Source organism: Mytilus californianus, unplaced genomic scaffold (assembly GCF_021869535.1).
Source record: "Mytilus californianus isolate M0D057914Y unplaced genomic scaffold, xbMytCali1.0.p SCAF_4, whole genome shotgun sequence".
NCBI lineage: Eukaryota > Metazoa > Mollusca > Bivalvia > Mytilida > Mytilidae > Mytilus > Mytilus californianus.
Window position 1 is genome coordinate 114,041,853 of NW_026262690.1, and position 21,855 is coordinate 114,063,707.

The 21,855-nt window shown below is 32.8% G+C and overlaps 1 protein-coding gene across 1 annotated transcript in view; it reads left to right on the forward strand.

Annotated features, from left to right (window-relative positions):
* Positions 1 to 15,099, forward strand: part of LOC127699133 (NAD-dependent protein deacetylase sirtuin-2-like) — a 28,265-nt gene extending 13,166 nt beyond the window's left edge. Inside the window, exons 9-15 of the mRNA XM_052202875.1 lie at positions 453 to 518; positions 2,511 to 2,566; positions 3,967 to 4,043; positions 4,839 to 4,893; positions 6,959 to 7,026; positions 8,395 to 8,461; positions 14,347 to 15,099. Coding sequence (XP_052058835.1) covers positions 453 to 518; positions 2,511 to 2,566; positions 3,967 to 4,043; positions 4,839 to 4,893; positions 6,959 to 7,026; positions 8,395 to 8,461; positions 14,347 to 14,640 — 683 coding nt within the window. The 3' untranslated portion in view covers positions 14,641 to 15,099. The remainder of the gene's footprint in view (positions 1 to 452; positions 519 to 2,510; positions 2,567 to 3,966; positions 4,044 to 4,838; positions 4,894 to 6,958; positions 7,027 to 8,394; positions 8,462 to 14,346) is intronic.
* Positions 15,100 to 21,855: the final 6,756 nt, after the last annotated feature.

The window sequence follows — 21,855 nt, forward strand, 5'->3', positions numbered from 1 at the left end:
ATTCTGTAACTTAAGTTTGCCCCAACCAAACATTATGAAACCTTTACACAATACTTATTACCACAAAACTCAGATCTAGTACAAATTTGGGTAGCGTCACTTTTATTTTTCTTGAGTTATGTCCCTTTATAATGTTGTATGCAAGCGGGGGCATCATCTGTGTCCATGGGGACACATTCTCCATTTATTTAAAAAAAAAAATTTTTAGTAGTCAGGCTTTTACAAAATCCCTGTTCATCACCACCTGACTATGGTGTTAAGGGTTTTGATGAATAAAATAAAAGTTAAATAATTGAGTAGATTTTTTCTACTACTGTGAATATATATTATATGAATATCAACATTATAACAAAAAGGGGAAAAGAACAATCACACACACACATACACACAAACTGTCTTACAAACAATGAAATGGCGAAAATTTAGCATTTATTTGATCTTTTATTTTTCAGAGAGGATAATGAAACCAAGTATACCTAAATGTGAAGCAGAAGAGTGTGAGGGTGTTGTCAAACCTGGTAAGTTATCTCCCTTGTGGACCAAGATGATTTTTTTTTTTCAGTTAATTGAATGACCCTCTTATTTCAAACTAGTATATTAAGTTTTTTTGTCCTCTGCTCAACACATTGCAGGGACATAGAAATACAGGCCGTTCATCCAGTCTTGTAAGCATGTATAATTCTTGCCACATTTTATTTTTAAGCATAATCAGAGGTTTATATCAGCAATGACTTGAAAATCAGTGCTATTCAACAATTTTTTAAAGAGGTATGCCCCTTAGATATATTAGTTATATGGAAAATTGCATTGTAAGCACTCTCACATGTAAAATTTTGCCGTATTTTTATCAAACTTATATCAGAGGTTTATATCAGCAATGTCTTGGATAATTTCCAAAATCAGTGCCAATCAAAAAATTTTTTAAAGAGTAATGCCCCTTGAAAAAGTTGATTATATTGAAAATTGCATTGTAAGCGCTTTCAAGAACAAAATTTTTTTTTTAGTTATTGCCCTTGCACAAATAAAAATATGTGCAATGAGGTGGTCATTGGAACTCTGTTCTTTTATTATTATTGATAATGAAATAATGTATTTCTTTCCATATGTGACCTTATTACAAACTTTTTTGTTCTATCTGTTTCCGATTCTCTCAATTTACAAACATATTGTTAGAACTCTTTAATGATGTTGTGCTTTTAATTTTGATCATATTCCATATCTATACAAAAATCAATGCTTTCATTCTAAGATATATTTCACTGGATTCACTGTTACCTTTCTCGATTTTTGGTCCTTGATTGTATTGAAACTTAAGCAAATTCTGTGAGATAACTTGTAAATTCCTGAATCAGTCCTTCTCAAATTTCGATATGTTGTTTCTTGTTATAAAATGGAGAGATTGATTTTGATTTTCACTCTTGCCATTCAAGAGTTATGGCTCTTGATTGTTTTAGCAATTACGCTAATAAATGTAACAAAAACTTGTCTGATAACTTGGTAGGGAGGGGGAAGGGGATAAATAGACAGGAAATAATGTCCCAAGATAAATGTTTGGAAGAAGTATTATGCCAAGTCATATAGAATTTCACCAATACTGAGACATCAGTGATATTATGGAAGCATGTCTGCCTTGAGTTTGAGAGCAAAATTGTTCCTTCTGCTGCTGGGTCAAACCAAACACATGAAAATTGATATTTTCTCTTTTAAGCTAAGCATGCAGCATTTAGATGTTAGAGCAATGATTTGTCAGCTGGAAGTCTGGGTTAGGCTGACATGTTTTCTAGTGCAGTGTTGTCTTGTGAACTAACAATTAAAAATCCTACTACGTCAGATATGATTGTGGTATTTGCCACTGAACATTTAACTTTAATCCATACATCCATCATTGATACTAATACAAGTTTCATGTTTTATATAAAAATACTGTTATTTCAGAAAATTTTGTATGTATTTTTTACTGCTTTTTTTTCATAATGTTAAAAAATACAAGATAAATTGTTTGGACTTCAATTAATACATAGATACTGCATAGAGTTTATGCTATCAAATGCTATTAATATTTAAAATGTTACTTTTTATTTTTTAGTTATCTATTCCTTTGCAATTTTCACAATAACAAAAAAACATACTAAAAATTTCTGAATTTTTCAGTAAATGAAAAGGTTAATGTATATATGAATTCACAGTACTTTAGGTGCCTCCATGGCAGAGTGGTCTAAATATTTCAAATAACAGTAATCACTAGCCTGTCAATCCTGAGGTAGTGAGTTCGAACTCCAGGTGTGTTGACTTCTATCTTAATTGACTAGAAATACCAGTTTTCCTGACAAAAGGCAGTGGTTTTCTCTGTGTATTCCAGCTTCCTACACCAGTAAAAACTGGCCGACTCGATATTGCCAATCGTGCTGAGAGTGCCATTTAACACCAACAATCTATCAATTATTGTACTTTGATTATGATAAACAATTGTGATGCTGTGACCTAATTCTACCTTTTGATGTTTGTTGCAGATATTGTCTTCTTTGGTGAAAATCTTCCATTTCGTTTTCTGAAATGTATGTCAGAGGTAAGAAATAATTAAATATTTTATTTTTATGATAATTTGAAGTAATTACAGATAACACTTTAATAATGGAAATGTAGAATTGTTTTTGTTATGTCTAAGTAAAACAGTCATGGATGACATTTCACACATCCAAAGTGAGAGATCTCGTTTTTGAATATTTTTCTGAAAGACTGAATTAAAATTTATTTTATTTCATTGTTCATTTTCTGTTAAAATATCAATGCCTATAAACTTTTTACATTAACATTCATATGTATTTAATTGTAAAATGAATTAAATAAATATATAAACAACATGTAAGGTATACTTTGTATTTGTGAAAAGGTATAATACCACCCATTTTTGTTCGTAAAATCAAGTATTTTGAAAAGAATTATTACCAGTTTAACTTTATTTCAAATGACGTTACAGTCTGTTTGTATGAATTCCAACCCCTTCTTATACCCCTGTGAAAATTTTACACAATGCTGTAAATGAAGTAATTTGTTTGGTTAAATTTGTTAATTTACTTCATTCCGATGAAACTGCACTTGATGTCATTATTTTGGTGGTATTACTCTTGAACAAACCTTGTTTTATCATAATTGGTCAATTTCTATAGGAAAACATATTCATTTGGTGAAAAAGGGAGAAATTAAGAATTGTTAGATCCTTAGAAAAAGAATTAAAACAATAAAAATAAATAAAGAGTCCTTATTGTCATCTGCAGAGTTGACAACTGTTTTTGTCGAGCCTTCGACTTTTGTCGAAAAAGCGAGACATAGCGATCCTACATTCCGTCAGCGGCGGCGTCCACAAATATTCACTCTGTGGTTAAAGTTTTTGAAATTTTAATAACTTTCTTAAACTATCCTGGATTTCTACCAAACTTGGACAGAAGCTTGTTTATGATCATAAGATAGTATCCAGAAGTAAATTTTGTAAAAAAAAATTCCATTTTTTCCATATTTTTTCTTATAAATGGACTTAGTTTTTCTGCCAGTTAACATTACATTCACTCTGTGGATAAAGTTTTAAAAATTTTAACAACTTTCTTAAACTATCCTGGATTTGTACCACACTTGGACAGAAGTTTTATGATCAAAAGCTAGTATCTAGAAGGAAATTTTGATTAAATTTTGTTCCATTTTTTCCGTATTTTACTTATAAATGGACTTAGTTTTTCTTCCAGTCAACATTACATACAGTCTGCAGTTTAAGTTTTTAAAATATTTATTAGATTCATAAATTATCCTGGATTTTTACCAAACTTGGACAGAAGCTACTTACAATCAAAAGATAGTATAGAGAGGAATATTTTTATTAATTTTTTTTCTTCATTTTTGTTGAGCCTGCGATTAACAGCAAAAGTAGGCGAGACACTGGGTTCCGCGGAACCCTTACGAATTTTTCTTTTTCAGGATTTTGGTAAATGTGATTTGCTAATTATAATGGGAACATCATTATTGGTTCAACCATTTGCCTCATTAGTAAACAGGTAATTGATGTATAAATATTATACTTAACATTACATACATTTAAAGTTTGAATGTACTTTTAGATTATCCATGATATTTCAAATAAGAAGGTGTTTCTCAGCTACAACCTCATCGAGGGCTACAGCCTTGAGATGAGATGTATCATAGAAACTTCTTCGAGCTTGAAAGACCATTGATAATCTGTTAATGGCCATTTTCCTAGGCAACATCAATGACCTAAACTCTTAAAGTCATACATTCTCTGTCTACTAGACTGGAAAAAAGACATATCATGTGAGTAGCTTGATATGGAAAATTATCGTAAAGAAATATCAAAGGAAAATTAGAGAAAATGGACATAAACTTAACTTCACATTCAGTGACTGTACTGCAACTGGTCTTATTTTGATGCCATTTAACTTAGTGACCTTGTGTTCTGTGTAGTTCATCTACAGTGATTATCAGCCTATCATTTCTGAGATAGTGAACTCAAACCCTGCTGATGGTGAGATGTGTTTGACTTTATTCTCAATTGACAGGGATTCAAAAGTGCATGCTGTACAATTTATATATTCTATGAATTTGATCTATTTTGAAAAAAAAATCTATTTTACTGGAGTATATTTTAAGAACATGAAAAATGAAAGCAATAACCAGATCAAGTGGAGGTATAAAAATTTGCATGCCATCCAGTGCACTTAGGCCTTCTCTTCAATTACCCATTAGCAACATCCACAGAGATGTTACTTTAAATATGCAAAAAATGCTATGAACTTTAGTATGTCATGACTTTAAATTTTGTTTATGATTTTCAGAACTCAGGAGAACGTACCAAGAATGTATATCAACTTAGAAAACAGTTGTCCTCCCGTAAGTTAAAAAAATTCACTATACTTCATGTCTAGGGCCTTTCATAAATGACTATATGGTTTGGGGTTTGCTCATTGTTGAAGGCTGTATTGTGACCTATAATTGCTTGCATTTACATCATTTGGACTCTGGTGAATAAGTGCCTCATTGGCAATCATACCCCATATTTTATTTTCATTTTGAATAATTTTTAAGATGTCTATCATCTGTACTTATTGTTGAATATTTAAAAATAAGCAAAGACATTGACTATTTGGTCAAGGTCACTGCATTGTGATGACGTAAAAATGAAAACTACAGACTTGAAAAGTGAATGGATTTGCAATGGGACAATGTATGGTACATAAAGAGAATAGCAGCAATTACCATATTTAGGACAGGACGAAAGATCCAACCAATCACCAACAATCGACTCCCACAGAAAAAATATTGGAGAATACAAAAAATCACAACCAACCACCAACAATCTACATCCTCCAGAAAAAATATTGGAGAATACAAAATATCACACCAATACCTGACTCATCTGAAAAAAAAAAATTGATATACAATCAAAGAAAAACAAACAACACATGGTCCAGATAGTCTGACTTGCTACATACATACAATTTAGATAGATTTAACCTGTTTTACATGTGCACATATTCTTTGCAATCCAGAGTCACATGTTGTAAAAGTAAAACACACAATAAAAAACTGCACAATGCAGCAACCGACAGGACGACCACTTACTTGAACAAGGGAAAACGAGATGGCACGCAATTTGGAAAGCAGGGTCAAGTTGTTCCTGCTACATGTACTACAGAAGGTCGCCCTATAGTGATCCGTCCGTCCGTCTGTCCGTCTGTCTGTCTGTCCGTAACAAATTGTTTCCGTTCTATATCTAGAGAACCGTTATGATTTCATACTTTATACTTGACATGTATATTAACCTACACTAGAGGGTGTGTCATAATGTTTGTACAACTTCCTAGGTCAACGGTCAAGGTCAAAAACTTTGGTTTCAGTTGACAACCCCATGTCCTATGGTAAAGATTGTGTCCGCTCTATATCTTGAGAACCTTTATGATTTCAAAGTTTATACTTGACATGTATATTAACCAACACCAGAGGGTGTGTCATAATGTATGTACAACTTCTTAGGTCAAAGGTCAAGGTCAAAAACTTTGGTTTCAGTTGACAACCCCATGTCCTTTGGTAAAGATTGTGTCCGCTCTATATCTTGAGAACCGTTATTATTTCAAAGTTTATACTTGACATGTATATTAACCAACACCAGAGGGTGTGTCATAATGTATGAACAACTTCCTAGGTCAAAGGTCAAGGTCAAAAACTTTGGTTTCAGATGACAACCCCATGTCCTATGGTAAAGATACAAGTTTTTTACCACACATTATTCATAGTTGGGCCCACAGAGATGGCTCCCATCTCAATGATGTCCAGTTTTTTCAACATTCTGGAAATAAGTTATGAATATGGCCTTTATGAGGTTAAGTTTAAGCTTTTCAATGATTTTTATATGATATGTTATTACAGTAACTAAAACAAGATTCGAAATAACCCTTTTGAATATATTCTTTGTCATTTTAATGCTACAGAGGAAGGATAAAACTGGGCCATATTCCAAGGCCAATAACAGGTAAAGTAAAGGGACAGTCTGATTGTTAGGTCATTCCAAATTGTTTAGATGTTCTTTGGACACTGGCTACAAGAATTTCAAGATAATAAAACTAAATCAGCTGTACTTCTTAAATTATATCCCAACAATTTTAATGGAAAATTACACTTTTGGAATATAAAAAACAACTTTATTTGGAAAGTGAAAAAAGTACTGATTATAGAAAAAAAAGGATAATACAAAAAAACATTAAATATCTTTCAAAGAAAGAAAAAAAACAAGATGATAATCGATTAAAATCTGATCCAAAGAGCAGTCTATCAATATGGAACGTCAATGTGAGAAATCCTTATTTTGAATTTGGTGTACAGTGCTTGTTTTTATTTTAAAATGTAGACCCAGTCACTGCTGTTTTGATTTTTTTATGATTTTTTTTTATTTATTCAGAAACTGGATCCAATTATGACTGTGATATTTGGCAGTGGTTTTGATTTTGATGGTGAAAATAATTACAGGTTGGTTTGATGTATGACATGTCTTGAAGATCAAGTGCCTGTCTGGTGTACAAAATTATTGCTTCGCATCAAGGTGCAAAGCTATTATTTTCATTCTATATCCATGCAATCTACTTATCAAATTTTGATTCTGATTAATTGCTTTATGGTGTGGCTAAGGTTCTATTGGCTAAAATGAGATATAGAATTAGGAACATGTCCCAGACAGGAGAAGATATCAAATACGGAAGATAAGGAATAGACTTACAGTATGGGTATTCAAAGACCCTATCAACAATTATTGCTTCATGTTGACGTAATTTATGATACTGCGAAGCACTAAGTATCTTTTAAGAAAGGTTAAACTTGTAAGCCTGTTATCTTTGATTAGTTTTTACAACTACTTGGTTGATGTCTCTGCTGGTGGACGTTTCGTCCTCGAGGGTATTACCAGCCCTATAGTCAGTACTTCTTTGTTGACTTGAAATCTTACTGATATGGTTTTTTTTGTTAATAAAACTTCAAAATTGTTGTAAACTTTTCACCAACATATCAGTTGTTTTTAACACTAAACCTATTTCATCAAAAGAATTGATCAAATTGGTTTATTGGTTTGTAAATACCAGAACTGGACTTGGAGAAAAAAATTATATTAACTGGATTGTGAAAAATAAATAATAATAAAAGACTGGCCTAAAATCCTATGATTTTTAGGTAGAAAAACCAAATATACTTTTTGTTGGCCTTATCAATTCCTTGGCATTTCTGTGTGACCTTTTTGAAATTGATCAAGATTCAGAAGAATTACCTGTTTTTGTTCTTCCAGACGACAGGTAACCAGTGCACTCTAATATGCACGTAAAGAGAACCAGTGCACTCTTATATGCAAGAACGATATGTAAGGGTTATGTTAGGATACGTTAGGTGAATTTTTCAGCACAAGCCAGGCTAAGGTATAATTAAAATAATCTTTAAGAGTATGACTGCATTTATGTTTACAAATTGTATACAAAGTTTGAAAAAAACACAAACTTCCTACATCTTTAAACAAAAGCTTGCACATGTGTAATGACAGTGTTGACAATTGTTCTGATTCATTTGTTGTCATGCAAACACCTAATTTCATATGCTGAGAATGAAAGATTGTGAATGGAAATTAGTCAGAATTGATACTGTAACAAAGGATAAATGTTTACAACTCAGAAATTTTTAAGCTGTAATACAAATTTTATGGCTGCTTGTTGTAAGTAGGACCAGCAATTTTTTCCAGAAAAATTACTGTTAAGAAATACTTGAACTAACAGTAACTATGGCTTAATTGAAATCTACCTTATTGTTTACTGAGAATTTTACCTTTGTTTGTTAAATTCTGAATTTGATTTTTTTCAGAGATATATTTTGGCAAGGAACCTGTGATGATGGTTGTATGGCATTAGCAGAAGCCTTAGGATGGGGTGTAAGTTTGTTAATTTGTATCTCCTTCTTCCACATGTACAGTACATTTTGTTTGGGTACTGTAATTTCAAAAATTATTGCGATTTTTGGAGAACTAACAAAAAAAGCGAGTTTAATAATTGCGATTTTAGGAAAAGCTACGTACAGATATATGTATTTGATATCAAAATGCGAGTTCTTATTATTGCGATACTCAAGTAGTCGCGTTATTGGCATTAATAAAAACCTTGCAATCATTTCTGAATTGACAGTATCTAAATTAGGTTCATGAAATTCAAGTAGGATTGATTTTGTATCTTCTTAATATCACTTGTTATTACATTGGTTGCAATGAAATACATTGATATCCCAGTGTAATAAAAACAGATATATATAGATGTGAAATAAATCAGATAATTACACTCCACTGAGGTCAAACAACAATGTGTACTATAAAAATAAAAAGATGTGGTATGAATGCCAATGAGACAACTCTCCACCAGAGACCAAATGACATAGAAGTTTACAACTATAGGTCACCCTGCGGCCTTCAACAATGAGCAAAACCCATACCGCATAGTCAGCTATAAAAGGCCCAAAAATGACAAATGTAAAAACAATTCAAACGAGAAAAGTAACAGCCTGAATTAATTACAAAACAATGAACAAAAAACAATTATGTTGTTTAGATGTTGTTGGTGTTGTGCATCAAATCTAATTGAAAATGCGTAGAAAAAGATTTAGTTCCTTGCATTTTCTACTTTATTAAAATGTAATAAAAAGAAGAACTAATAAAAAAAATTTCAATTTGTGACTGAACAACACTGTCAGATAATTTACTCATGAATTATTGTGTTGATCAGTCAATCATTGAAAATTATTCTATATTCTCTAATTTTTGTGCTATTTTCACATTTCTTGACTGGTGTGAGAAAAATATTTCTCCTCACTAGTGAAAAATTTGTTCTTGGCAAATGTTTGGTTGAAATTTTATTATGACGTCAAATTTTCTTGGTTTCTTCTGAATTTTCCTATTGTGACGTCATGAAAAAAGGCGACCATGCCTGATGATGTCACATATAAAGAACACAACTTTCTGCAAATCTTTGAAAAGGAAGGACAAGAATCATCAGAGAAACAGATTCCACCACTATAACTCGTGTATTATGCTATTTCTCCACTCTCAACAGTTAAATTTAAAGTATGTAAAAAGCTCGGCAAGCCTCACGCTTTAAATATTAAAATTTAACTGTCTTGAGTGGAGAAATATCGTAACACACTTGTTGCAGTGGTGAAATCTATATTTCTTGGCTTAGTGATTCTTTAATTATTACTGATTTCCATGAGAAACAGCATTTTTCCATGGTGGTCGCATGAAAGCCTGCTCGTCAGGAAGGCAAAGCTCTTTGTTTCCACTTTGGTTCCGACCAAGTTTTGTTAATCCAAAGACCTTGTGCTTTTTGTCAATCACGTGGTATTAAGGAGTTGGACGTTGGAACAGACTGAATGCTTCCCTCATAGTGAGAATACTGTGTCTTGTTTTTGATTTATGAAATTTTCACACTAATGAAATATTTTGTTAAATTTTTTATAATGCCACAGCCTTCACTAGAGGGGCATTAAGTGTTACCCTTGTCCGTCCGTCCATCCTTCTGTACATCCGTACATACATCCCAAAGTTGGTTTCCGTTCTCTAACTTTAGTTTGCCTCAACCAAATGTTATGAAGCTTATACACAATGCTTATTACCACAAAACACAGATCAAGTTCGTTTTGGGTGGCGTCACTTTTACAGTTCTCGATTTATGCCCCTTTATAGCGTTATATGCTCCATGTATTATTGTATGGAGATTAACCATATTGTATTTAAGCTTGGTCTATGTAAAAATTTGTTTTTACTGCTGCGTCGCTAGGTAAACTCTGTAAAACATGTTTTTTATGTGCACAGCCTAAAATACAATACAATACAGTTTTCTCCTAGTAAGTCCCCTGCCGACAAAGTCGAAGAGGACTTTAGGTTTGCACTCCGTCCGTCTGTCTTGTCTGTCCGTCAGTCCGGAAAATCAGTTTTCCACACTTTTTTTAGCTCACCTGACCTGAAAGGTCAAGTGAGCTTTTCTCATCACTTTGCGTCCGTCGTCCGTCGTCCTGCGTCCGTCGTCCGTCGTCCGTCGTCCGTCGTCCGTAAACTTTTACAAAAATCTTCTCCTCTGAAACTACTGGGCCAAATTTAACCAAACTTGGCCACAATCATCATTGGGGTATCTAGTTTTAAAAATGTGTGGCGTGACCCTGTCAACCAACCAAGATGGCCGCCACGGCTAAAAATAGAACATAGGGGTAAAATGCAGTTTTTAGCTTATAACTCAAAAACCAAAGCATTAAGAGCAAATCTGACATGGGGTAAAATTGTTCATCAGGTCAAGATCTATCTGCCCTGAAATTTTCAGATGAATCGGACAACCCGTTATTGGGTTGCTGCCCCTGAATTGGTAATTTTAAGGAAATTTTGCTGTTTTTGGTTATTATCTTGAATATTATTATAGATAGAGATAAACTGTAAACAGCAATAATGTTCAGCAAAGTAAGATTTACAAATAAGTCAATATAACCGAAATGGTCAGTTGACCCCTTTAGGAGAAATTGCCCTTTATAGTCAATTTTTAACCATTTTTCGTAAATCTTAGTAATCTTTTACAAAAATCTTCTCCTCTGAAACAACTGGGCCAAATTAAACCAAACTTGGCCACAATCATCATTGGGGTATCTAGTTTAAAAAATGTGTGGCGTGACCCAGCTAACCAACCAAGATGGCCGCCACAGGTAAAAATAAAACATAGGGGTAAAATGCAGTTTTTGGCTTATAACTCAAAAACCAAAGCATTTAGAGCAAATCTGACAGAAGTAAAATTGTTTATCAGGTCAAGATCTATCTGCCCTGAAATTTTCAGATGAATCGAACAACCTGTTGTTGGGTTGCTGCCCCTGAATTGGTAATTTTAAGGAAATTTTGCTGTTTTTGGTTATTATCTTGAATATTATTATAGATAGAGATAAACTGTAAACAGCAATAATGTTCAGCAAAGTAAGATTAACAAATAAGTCAACATGACTGAAATGGTCAGTTGACCCCTTTAGGAGTTATAGCCCTTTATAGTCAATTTTTAACAATTTTTCGTAAATCTTAGTAATCTTTTACAAAAATCTTCTCCTCTGAAACTACTGGGCCAAATTTAACCAAACTTGGCCACAATCATCATTGGGGTATCTAGTTTTAAAAATGTGTGGCGTGACCCTGTCAACCAACCAAGATGGCCGCCACGGCTAAAAATAGAACATAGGGGTAAAATGCAGTTTTTAGCTTACAACTCAAAAACCAAAGCATTAAGAGCAAATCTGACATGGGGTAAAATTGTTCATCAGGTCAAGATCTATCTGCCCTGAAATTTTCAGATGAATCGGACAACCCGTTATTGGGTTGCTGCCCCTGAATTGGTAATTTTAAGGAAATTTTGCTGTTTTTGGTTATTATCTTGAATATTATTATAGATAGAGATAAACTGTAAACAGCAATAATGTTCAGCAAAGTAAGATTTACAAATAAGTCAATATAACCGAAATGGTCAGTTGACCCCTTTAGGAGAAATTGCCCTTTATAGTCAATTTTTAACCATTTTTCGTAAATCTTAGTAATCTTTTACAAAAATCTTCTCCTCTGAAACAACTGGGCCAAATTAAACCAAACTTGGCCACAATCATCATTGGGGTATCTAGTTTAAAAAATGTGTGGCGTGACCCAGCTAACCAACCAAGATGGCCGCCACAGGTAAAAATAAAACATAGGGGTAAAATGCAGTTTTTGGCTTATAACTCAAAAACCAAAGCATTTAGAGCAAATCTGACATGAAGTAAAATTGTTTATCAGGTCAAGATCTATCTGCCCTGAAATTTTCAGATGAATCGAACAACCTGTTGTTGGGTTGCTGCCCCTGAATTGGTAATTTTAAGGAAATTTTGCTGTTTTTGGTTATTATCTTGAATATTATTATAGATAGAGATAAACTGTAAACAGCAATAATGTTCAGCAAAGTAAGATTAACAAATAAGTCAACATGACTGAAATGGTCAGTTGACCCCTTTAGGAGTTATTGCCCTTTATAGTCAATTTTTAACAATTTTTCGTAAATCTTAGTAATCTTTTACAAAAATCTTCTCCTCTGAAACTACTGGGCCAAATTTAACCAAACTTGGCCACAATCATCATTGGGGTATCTAGTTTTAAAAATGTGTGGAGTGACCTGGTCAACCAACCAAGATGGCCGCCACGGCTAAAAATAGAACATAGGGGTAAAATTCAGTTTTTGGCTTTTAACTCAAAAACCAAAGCATTTAAAGCAAATCTGACATGGGGTAAAATTGTTCATCTGGTCAAGATCTATCTGCCCTGAAATTTTCAGATGAATCGGACAACCCGTTATTGGGTTGCTGCCCCTGAATTGGTAATTTTAAGGAAATTTTGCTGTTTTTGGTTATTATCTTGAATATTATTATAGATAGAGATAAACTGTAAACAGCAATAATGTTCAGCAAAGTAAGATTTACAAATAAGTCAATATAACCGAAATGGTCAGTTGACCCCTTTAGGAGTAATTGCCCTTTATAGTCAATTTTTAACCATTTTTCGTAAATCTTAGTAATCTTTTACAAAAATCTTCTCCTCTGAAACAACTGGGCCAAATTAAACCAAACTTGGCCACAATCATCATTTGGTTATTTAGTTTTAAAAATGTGTGGCGTGACCTGGTCAACCAACCAAGATGGCCGCCACGGCTAAAAATAGAACATAGGGGTAAAATTCAGTTTTTGGCTTTTAACTCAAAAACCAAAGCATTTAAAGCAAATCTGACATGAAGTAAAATTGTTTATCAGGTCAAGATCTATCTGCCCTGAAATTTTCAGATGAATCGGACAACCCGTTGTTGGGTTGCTGCCCCTGAATTGGTAATTTTAAGGTAATTTTGCTGTTTTTGGTTATTATCTTGAATATTATTATAGATAGAGATAAACTGTAAAAAACGATAAATGTCGGCAAAGTAAGATCTACAAATAAGTCAACATGACCGAAATTGTCAGTTGACCCCTTTAGGAGTTATTGCCCTTTATAGTCAATTTTAACCATTTTTTCGTAAATCTTAGTAATCTTTTACAAAAATCTTCTCCTCTGAAACTACTGGGCCAAGTTAATTATAGATAGAGATAATTGTAAGCAGGAAAAATGTTCAGTAAATTAAGATGTACAAACACATCACCATCACCAAAACACAATTTTGTCATGAATCCATCTGCGTCCTTTGTTTAATATTCACATAGACCAAGGTGAGCGACACAGGCTCTTTAGAGCCTCTAGTTTCTTCATGCTTGAAGATATTGATTTGATAATTGGTGTATAGTCTTATCATGATAAGTTACAGATCAAGTTCAAATTTTGTTCCGGTCTGATGATTTTGTGCAGAGTTATGGTCATTGGACTTAGAAATTTCACTCAAATTATCAGTTTTCCACACTTTTTTTTCGTCATGCTTGAAGATATTGACTTGATATTTGTTATATAGTTTACACCATGACAAGTTATAGATCAAGTTAGCATTTTGTTCCAGTACAATGAATTTTTAACTGGTAGGGGACTATGTATTGCCATGCAATACTCTCAGAATGCTTGTTCATATAGCAAATTAGAATAGAATTAGGATAGAAAATTTATGGTATTGATTTTATTTCAATAGATTTAATTATCACTTAAATGGACATGTCTTGCTTCAGAACGTTTTCATACCATCTTAAAGGCTATAAAAAAATGTTTACTAAGTTTTTGATTTGAGGCAGTACAATAAGTTGTTTGTCTTTTAGGAAGAACTGAAAACTTTGGTCACAACAGAGCATGCAAAGATAGATGCTGCAAATCCTGATAAATGTACAACATCTGCAAAGAAAGCAGACTGCACATCAAAGGAAGCTGATGCTACACCAAAGAAAGCTGACACTACACCAAAGAAAACTGAAAATACACCAAAGAAATCTGAGACTCCAAAAACATCAGATAAAACTCCCCCAAAACCAGAAGCAGCTACTCCAAAGGCAACTCCTGGAAGCCAGTCAAAGAAGACACCTCCCAAAAAGGGAAACGGCAACTCCACAAAATGAATCCATGCAGTAAATTGCAGTTTGAAGGCAAACCAACAAACAGTCATTCCTCTGAAGAAAATATATCTTTTCCCAGTCCATGCTGGTAATTTACATTTCAGACTTTTCCAAAAACATCATATTGACTGTGTAAGAATATATGATAGTTGTCCTCCCTCCTGATTTACAGCAGAAGTCGCAAAGTGATATTCCCTCTGTCTATATGTAGCACTTTAGGCACTCTACATCTATGAGACCATATGTCATATATCTGAATATACTACTGTGGATTCATTATTATGCATGGATACCAATTCTCCTGGGTATAGGGAAAACACAAATTTGAATCCCGACAAAGTACAAAATTTCGTTTTTGCCGAACCACGAAATCAATCCACAATAAGTATTTTTCCTCGATCTACGAAAAATAAATGAATCCACAGTTTACTATCATTTTTATTTGATGATCTTTGCTCTAGTTATTGGATTTTTTTTGTATTATAAATCTATAACTTCAATTGTGTATTATTGCATGCAAGCACCTCATGAACTATTTTGATATTATGACATGTGTAATGAGTTTGGTGATTTATATTCTGGTCAGGAATACAATGTACTACAACTATCATTCAGTTTATAAAGATATATTAATGTTTCATTGTGCTTAAATGTTGGTCATTGTTTTGCAAGCTACTTTAATATGAGACTGCTATAAATTCAGGAATGTCTGCTTGCATTTATGTATTTACATCGTTTGTTGAACAATGGACAAAAATGTAAGAAACATTGTTATGAATTCAGGAAATGCTGCATTCAAATAATGCTATCAAAATTCAAATTGGGAGTTGTTTTTTTTTTGGCAATTTTCACCATTAATAAAAAGCAAAAAATTTCTGAATTTACCGCATTATATTACATTATATGAAATAGAATAGCAATCATGTCTTATGTGCTGTGAATATGTCTTCAAATCTTATAGTCTATTTAAAACTTAAAGCCAAATAAAAATCTTGAGACCAATTTGAAAGTTTACAGAAATGGTAGGGAAGTTTTGATTTTTGACTGCCTGTCTGATCCAAACAAAATAGCATGGGCATTTATATTCTGTAAAAAATTAAGAACCAAACATGAATGCTGCTACTGTGGCTACAATTTAAAAAAGAATCATACTCAAATGAAATTAAATTATATATTGCAGACTCTTTGAGGTGTTATTGTCATATATTGGTATTTTAAGTTTTGCAATAGTTTGTATTAATTGACAACCCTGCATACCAGGATATCCACTTCAGGAGACTCTAGTGAAAATAAACACAACGGCGTTGGTTCACTACATAGAGTTATAAAAATTAGAGATTAGTTCTATTTTTCTTGTTATTCATATTTATGTATAATAAGTGTTTGTTTTGTTGTTTGTATGAAAGTATTACAACTGTTATGAAATTGCATGACTGTGATAAAAAAATATTTTTTGCTTTACTAATATTTTCTATTTTTTTGTTCCATTTTAATTATGTTAATTTTTTATACGACCGCAAAAAAAATTTTGTGGTCGTATATTGGTATGATGTTGGCGTCGTCGTCGTCTGGCGTCGTCCGGTGTCGTCCGAAGACACATTGGTTTTCGCACTCTAACTTTAGTTTAAGTGAATGGATCTCTATGAAATTTTACCACAAGGTTCAATACCACAAAAGGAAGGTTGGGATTGATTTTGGGGGTTATGGTACCAACAGTAAAGGAATTAGGGGCCAAAAAGGGGCCAAAAATAAGCATTTTTGTAACTTCCAGACATAACTTGTGTGTTAGTGTATGGATCTCTCTGACATTGTACCACAAGGTTCCATATCACAAAAGGAATGCTGGGATTGATTTTGGGGGTAATTGCCTCAAAATTTTAGGAATTAGGGGCCAAAAAAGGGGCAAAAAACAAGCATTTTTCTAGTTTCATGACAATAACTTGTGTGTAAGTGTATGATTCTTTCTGAAATTGTACTACAAGGTTCCATATCACAAAGGGACAGCTGGAATTGAGTTTGGGGGTAATTGCCAAAAGGTTTAGGAATTGGGGGCCAAAAAGGGGCCAAAAATAAGCATTTTTCTAGTTTCCAGACAATAACTTGTGTTCAAGTGTATGGATCTCTCTGAAATTGTACTGCAAGGTACCATACCACAAAGGGAAGGCTGGGATTGATGATGGGGGTAATTGCCTCAATATTTTAAGAATTAGGGGCCAAAAAGGGGCAAAAAACAAGCATTTTTCTAGTTTCAGGACAATAACTTGTGTGTAAGTGTATGGATCTTTCTGAAATTGTACTACAAGGTTCCATATCACAAAGGGGAAGCTGGGTTTGAATTTGGGGGCAAAAAGGGGCCAAAAAACACATTTTTCTAGTTTCCAGACAATTACTTATGTTCAAGTGTATGGATCTCTCTGAAATTGTACTGCAAGGTACCATACCACAAAGGGAAGGCTGGGATTGAGTTTGGGGGTGATGAATCATAAGGGGTTCAAAAAATTTGGGGGGGGGGGGGTTTCCTTTTTTTTATCTTTTAAAATTTTCCATTTTAAGTTGGTTATTTCTGATTTATATTTAAAAGCAAATAATAATGATATGGTAGGAGATACACACCAAACAGGATGTGTAAATTATTATATAATAAGTATAATAAGTATTGTGCAATAGCAAGAAATTTTCAATTGCACAGTATTGCACAATAGCAAGAAATCTTCAATTGCACAGTATTGCGCAATAGCAAGAAATCTTCAATTGCACAGTATTGCGCAATAGTAAGAAATATCCAATAGCACAATATTGCGCAATAGCAAGAAATTGTCAATTGTACAGTATTGCGCAATAGCAAGAAATATTTAATTGCACAGTATTGTGCAAAAGAAGATACTTCGTATAAATTGCTTATTTCTTGACCAATTTCAATGGGGTTTTATTCTTGAATTCTTGGGGTTCTTTAATATGCTGAATCTAACCTTGTATTTAGTTTTTAGATTTTGGGCCCCGTTTTTAAATTGGTTCACATTGAGGTCCAAAGGGTCCAAAATTAAACTTTGTTTGATTTCATCAAAAATTGAATTATTGGGGTTCTTTGATATGCCGAATCTAACCGTGTATTTAGATTCTTAATTTTTGGTTCCGTTTTCAAATTGGTCTACATTAAGGTCCAAAAGGTCCAAAATTAAACTGAGTTTGATTTTAACAAAAATTGAATTCTTAGGGTTCTTTGATATTCTGAATCTAAACATGTATTTAGATTTTTGATTATGGGCCCAGATTTCAAGTTGGTCCAAATCGGGGTCCAAAATTAAACTTTGTTTGATTTCAACAAAAATTTAATATATGGGGTTCTTTGATATGCTGAATCTAACCATGTATTTAGATTTTTGATTTTTGGGCCCCGTTATCAACTTTGTCCACATTGAGGTCAAAAGGGTCCAAAATTAAACTTTGTTTGATTTCATCAAAAATTGAATTCTTGGGGTTCTTTGATATGCTGAATCTAACCATGTATTTAGATTTTGGATATTGGACCATAATAAGTGAATGTCCAATTTAAAATTTTTAAGTTCTTAGACCACATTCATTGTGTGTCAGAAACCTATGCTGTGTCAAATATTTAATCACAATCCAAATGCAAAGCTGTATCAAGCTTGAATGTTGTGTCCATACTTGCCACAACTGTTCAGGGTTCGACCTCTGCGGTCTTATCAAGCTGTGCCCTGCAGAGCATTTTATTGCAATATAAATAGAAATTTTATTCATTTGAGAAGTCTAAATGCTGTGATTGATTGTTTGTGTTTTTTTTTTATATCATCCAATGGAAACATACTTTGAATTTATTTTATAAAGGAAAATGTTGAAAATGTTACAAAACAAATGTTCAAATTATGATATTAAGTGATAATCATGAAAAAGGAGCACAGTGCATCCTGTTTATGCTAGACCTTGCCTGAACTGAAATCCTGTCCCTGCCTTAACTGAAAACCTCCCTATACTGAATCTTACCTCAACTGAAAACCTGTCTATAATGAACCCTGCATGTCAGTTTATACAAGTTTCGCTGTATATAGTCAGTGTAAAATTGCAATCTTCTACATTTGCTTACTTTTGTTAGTTATTTGTTTTATCAGCTAATGTTCTTAGTAACCACCAAGTTCAGCACTCATGTAATTTCTGAGAGACATCTTTCTGTGTCCACATTTGTTAACTTTTGTTAGTTATTGGTTTTACCAGCTGATGTTCATTTTCTTAGTAACCACCAAGTTAAGGACTCGTGTACATTCTTAGAGATATCTTTCAGTGTCCACATTTAAAAAAAAACTTCAAGTTTTGACTTATTTTTTCAGCAATCATGTACCATATACCCTTAGAACTATGTATAATTAAACCATTTTTTGTTTGTTACTGTGAAAGTACTTTTATTCATGGGTACTGTAAACAGGGAAATTTTCGCGGCAGTTTTATTTTCGCTATTTTCGCGGTAAGGACTGAAACGCCAAAATAAAGGACCGCGAAAATTTCAAGGATAATTTTTTCATAAGATGAAGACAATCCATGTACGTATATGACAAGGATATGTACAGGACCACTGTATGACATCGATTTTTACAGATGACAGATCTATTCCTCAAATCATAACTGTATTTCTAAATGAAAAGCAATGTTATAAATCATGACTTTAACTCAAGTTAATATTCTTAACATGGAAGACATCTTAAGCAAGCGGACATTACGGGATATTGTTAGGTATACAACGCTCGTTACAAATATGTAAATGACACCTGTCAATCAATTTAAAAAGTATTACCTCATTGAATCTGCTACACAGATAAATCAGATCAAAAGATCGGTTAATTGGCATTAATCCTAACAACATTTAATTCACTCTAAATTATGTTTCTTTTCTGTTTATTTTGTATGTGTTTTTACAAGCAAACATGACACAACTTATAATCTTAAACATTAATGAACCGAAAACAAAAGATTTCTGATTGATTTTATTACTTGATTTACGGTACATGTGCAGCTGCTCACATTCTAAATCATTAATGAAAATATTTATATAGACCACTGGGATATCGCGAATTCAAAACGGCGCGAATTTAGATTGTGTTAATAAATCGCGCAATAAAGACGGCGCGAAAATTTCCCGGTTTACAGTATCAATTTTCGTGGTTTGAGCAAAAGTTACATGTTCATGGATTTTAGTTTTCTGAAAAAAATAGAGTGAAGAATTTGAAGCCATCAGAAACGAAGATTCCTCAAAATAATCATATGTTGCTTTATAATGATTTTGGGACATTGCAAAATAAGGTGTTCATTATCATTTACTTGTTTGACTTTCATTACTGACAACATTCATCAAATTTTTAATAAAACAATTGCATTTGGAAATAAGCTGATTAATCCATGCTTACAAATAGTCTCAATTGTAGGAATAATCAAAGAAAACATTTTAATTGTTGCACATGTGTAATCAGAAGTGAAGACGCTAATTGACCCAAGATCAAATGATCAACAGATAAACGATCATCAAAGGTGTTAATTGGGCCATAAACATGTCACTTAAAGAAAACTGTTAAATTCATCGATTAAAACTAATTTTCATGAGAATTAAAAGGTTGAAAGTCGTACAGTTTGTGGTATTTTAAAGATTAAATGGGTAAAAATACTGTCTGAAGTTGTTTGTTGATATTCAATGTATTCTCGATTTTACATGCCTGTATCCATGTAGTCAAACATATATGGGAGTCTCTCCTTGTCTTGATTTGGACAACAGTTGTTATATTTATTTGGACATTTAAATTCGTTGATAAAGCCATCCATGAAAAACCACTAAAATTGGTACCCCACGAATAAAAGTACTTTCACAGTAATTGAAAATGAAAGAACAAAACAAGTGAATCTGTGAGCTACTGCTCACTAATGATACCCCTCGCCCTACTAAAATTATAAGGTAAACAGGAAGTTGTTGAGTGATGAATCTGAAAATGCATCACACGGTATAGCTGACTCATATAAACCCTGAAATCAAATTTCAGAAATCCTTGTAATGTAGTTCCTGAGAAAGATGCGACGAAAAATATTCATGGGACGGATGGACGGATTGACGGATGGATGGATGGATGGACAGACAGAGGTAAAACAGTATACCCCCACTTGGTATAATAATCATGACTTATTACCTGGGATCTTAATTCAACTGTTATAGGAATTTAAATTTTTCCTTATGTTTTGTATCAAGCTCTTCAGTTTTTTTTTTTGGAAGGTAATGCATTAAAAAAAATTCCTGAGTAACCTTTACTTGTTATTTTAAATGCATTTTTTGTGCAGTTTTAACATTTATTTTTTGTTGTACATTTCATATGAACTTTCCAGAGATGTGCTTTTCCTATAAAAAAAAATAATATCTAAAACAGTGTCGGATCCAGGATTGGAGAAAAGAGGAAACATAATTGTCTGTAATAATAAAATTATTGCAGAGCAAACAAAATTTACAGATTTTATGGAAAAAATTATTATTTTTCCAATCAAAAGGGGGGACACTAGCCCCCGGAATCTGACACTCTTAAGTGGTTGTATCTCAATCTATATTTGACTTTCTTTTCTCTGTAACTTATGTGTAACATGCATTCTGTTTTCTGCTCTTTGGTCAGGTTGTTGTCTCTTTGACACATTCCCCATTTCCATTCTCAATTTTATGCTATTGAAAATGAAAATATTTCTTTGTAATTAACTTTTTGTCCAAGCCTCCTACACTGGCTGAGAAAAATTCATAGGCCGATGCGGCTCTCCGAAGCAGGGGCTTAAACTTTTTGTACAAGCCTCCTACCAGGCTGAGAAAATTTCATAATTCAAAATCATTATATACTCTGTCTTACTGTTTCATTGTAAGCAATATTTATTTCAGTTTTATTTATGGGTCTAAAAAAGTTTCACTACATCATTATCATTTTAAAATATGATCAACTAGATTATTCAGTTTTACATTTAAATGATGTGTTCTTAATTGTATGTAACTATGTTTAATTTATATACATACATTTAATTATTAGCCTTTGTAAAATCATTGTAATTTTAATTAAAAATAAAGAGATCTATGAAGCTGTTTTGTTTTTATTGACTCACCTTGATGGCAGCACATAAGTATGTTTATTCATTTATAATGTCAAAAACTGTGATTAAGTGGTCGTCATTGGTTCATCTTTGTCATATTTGTTT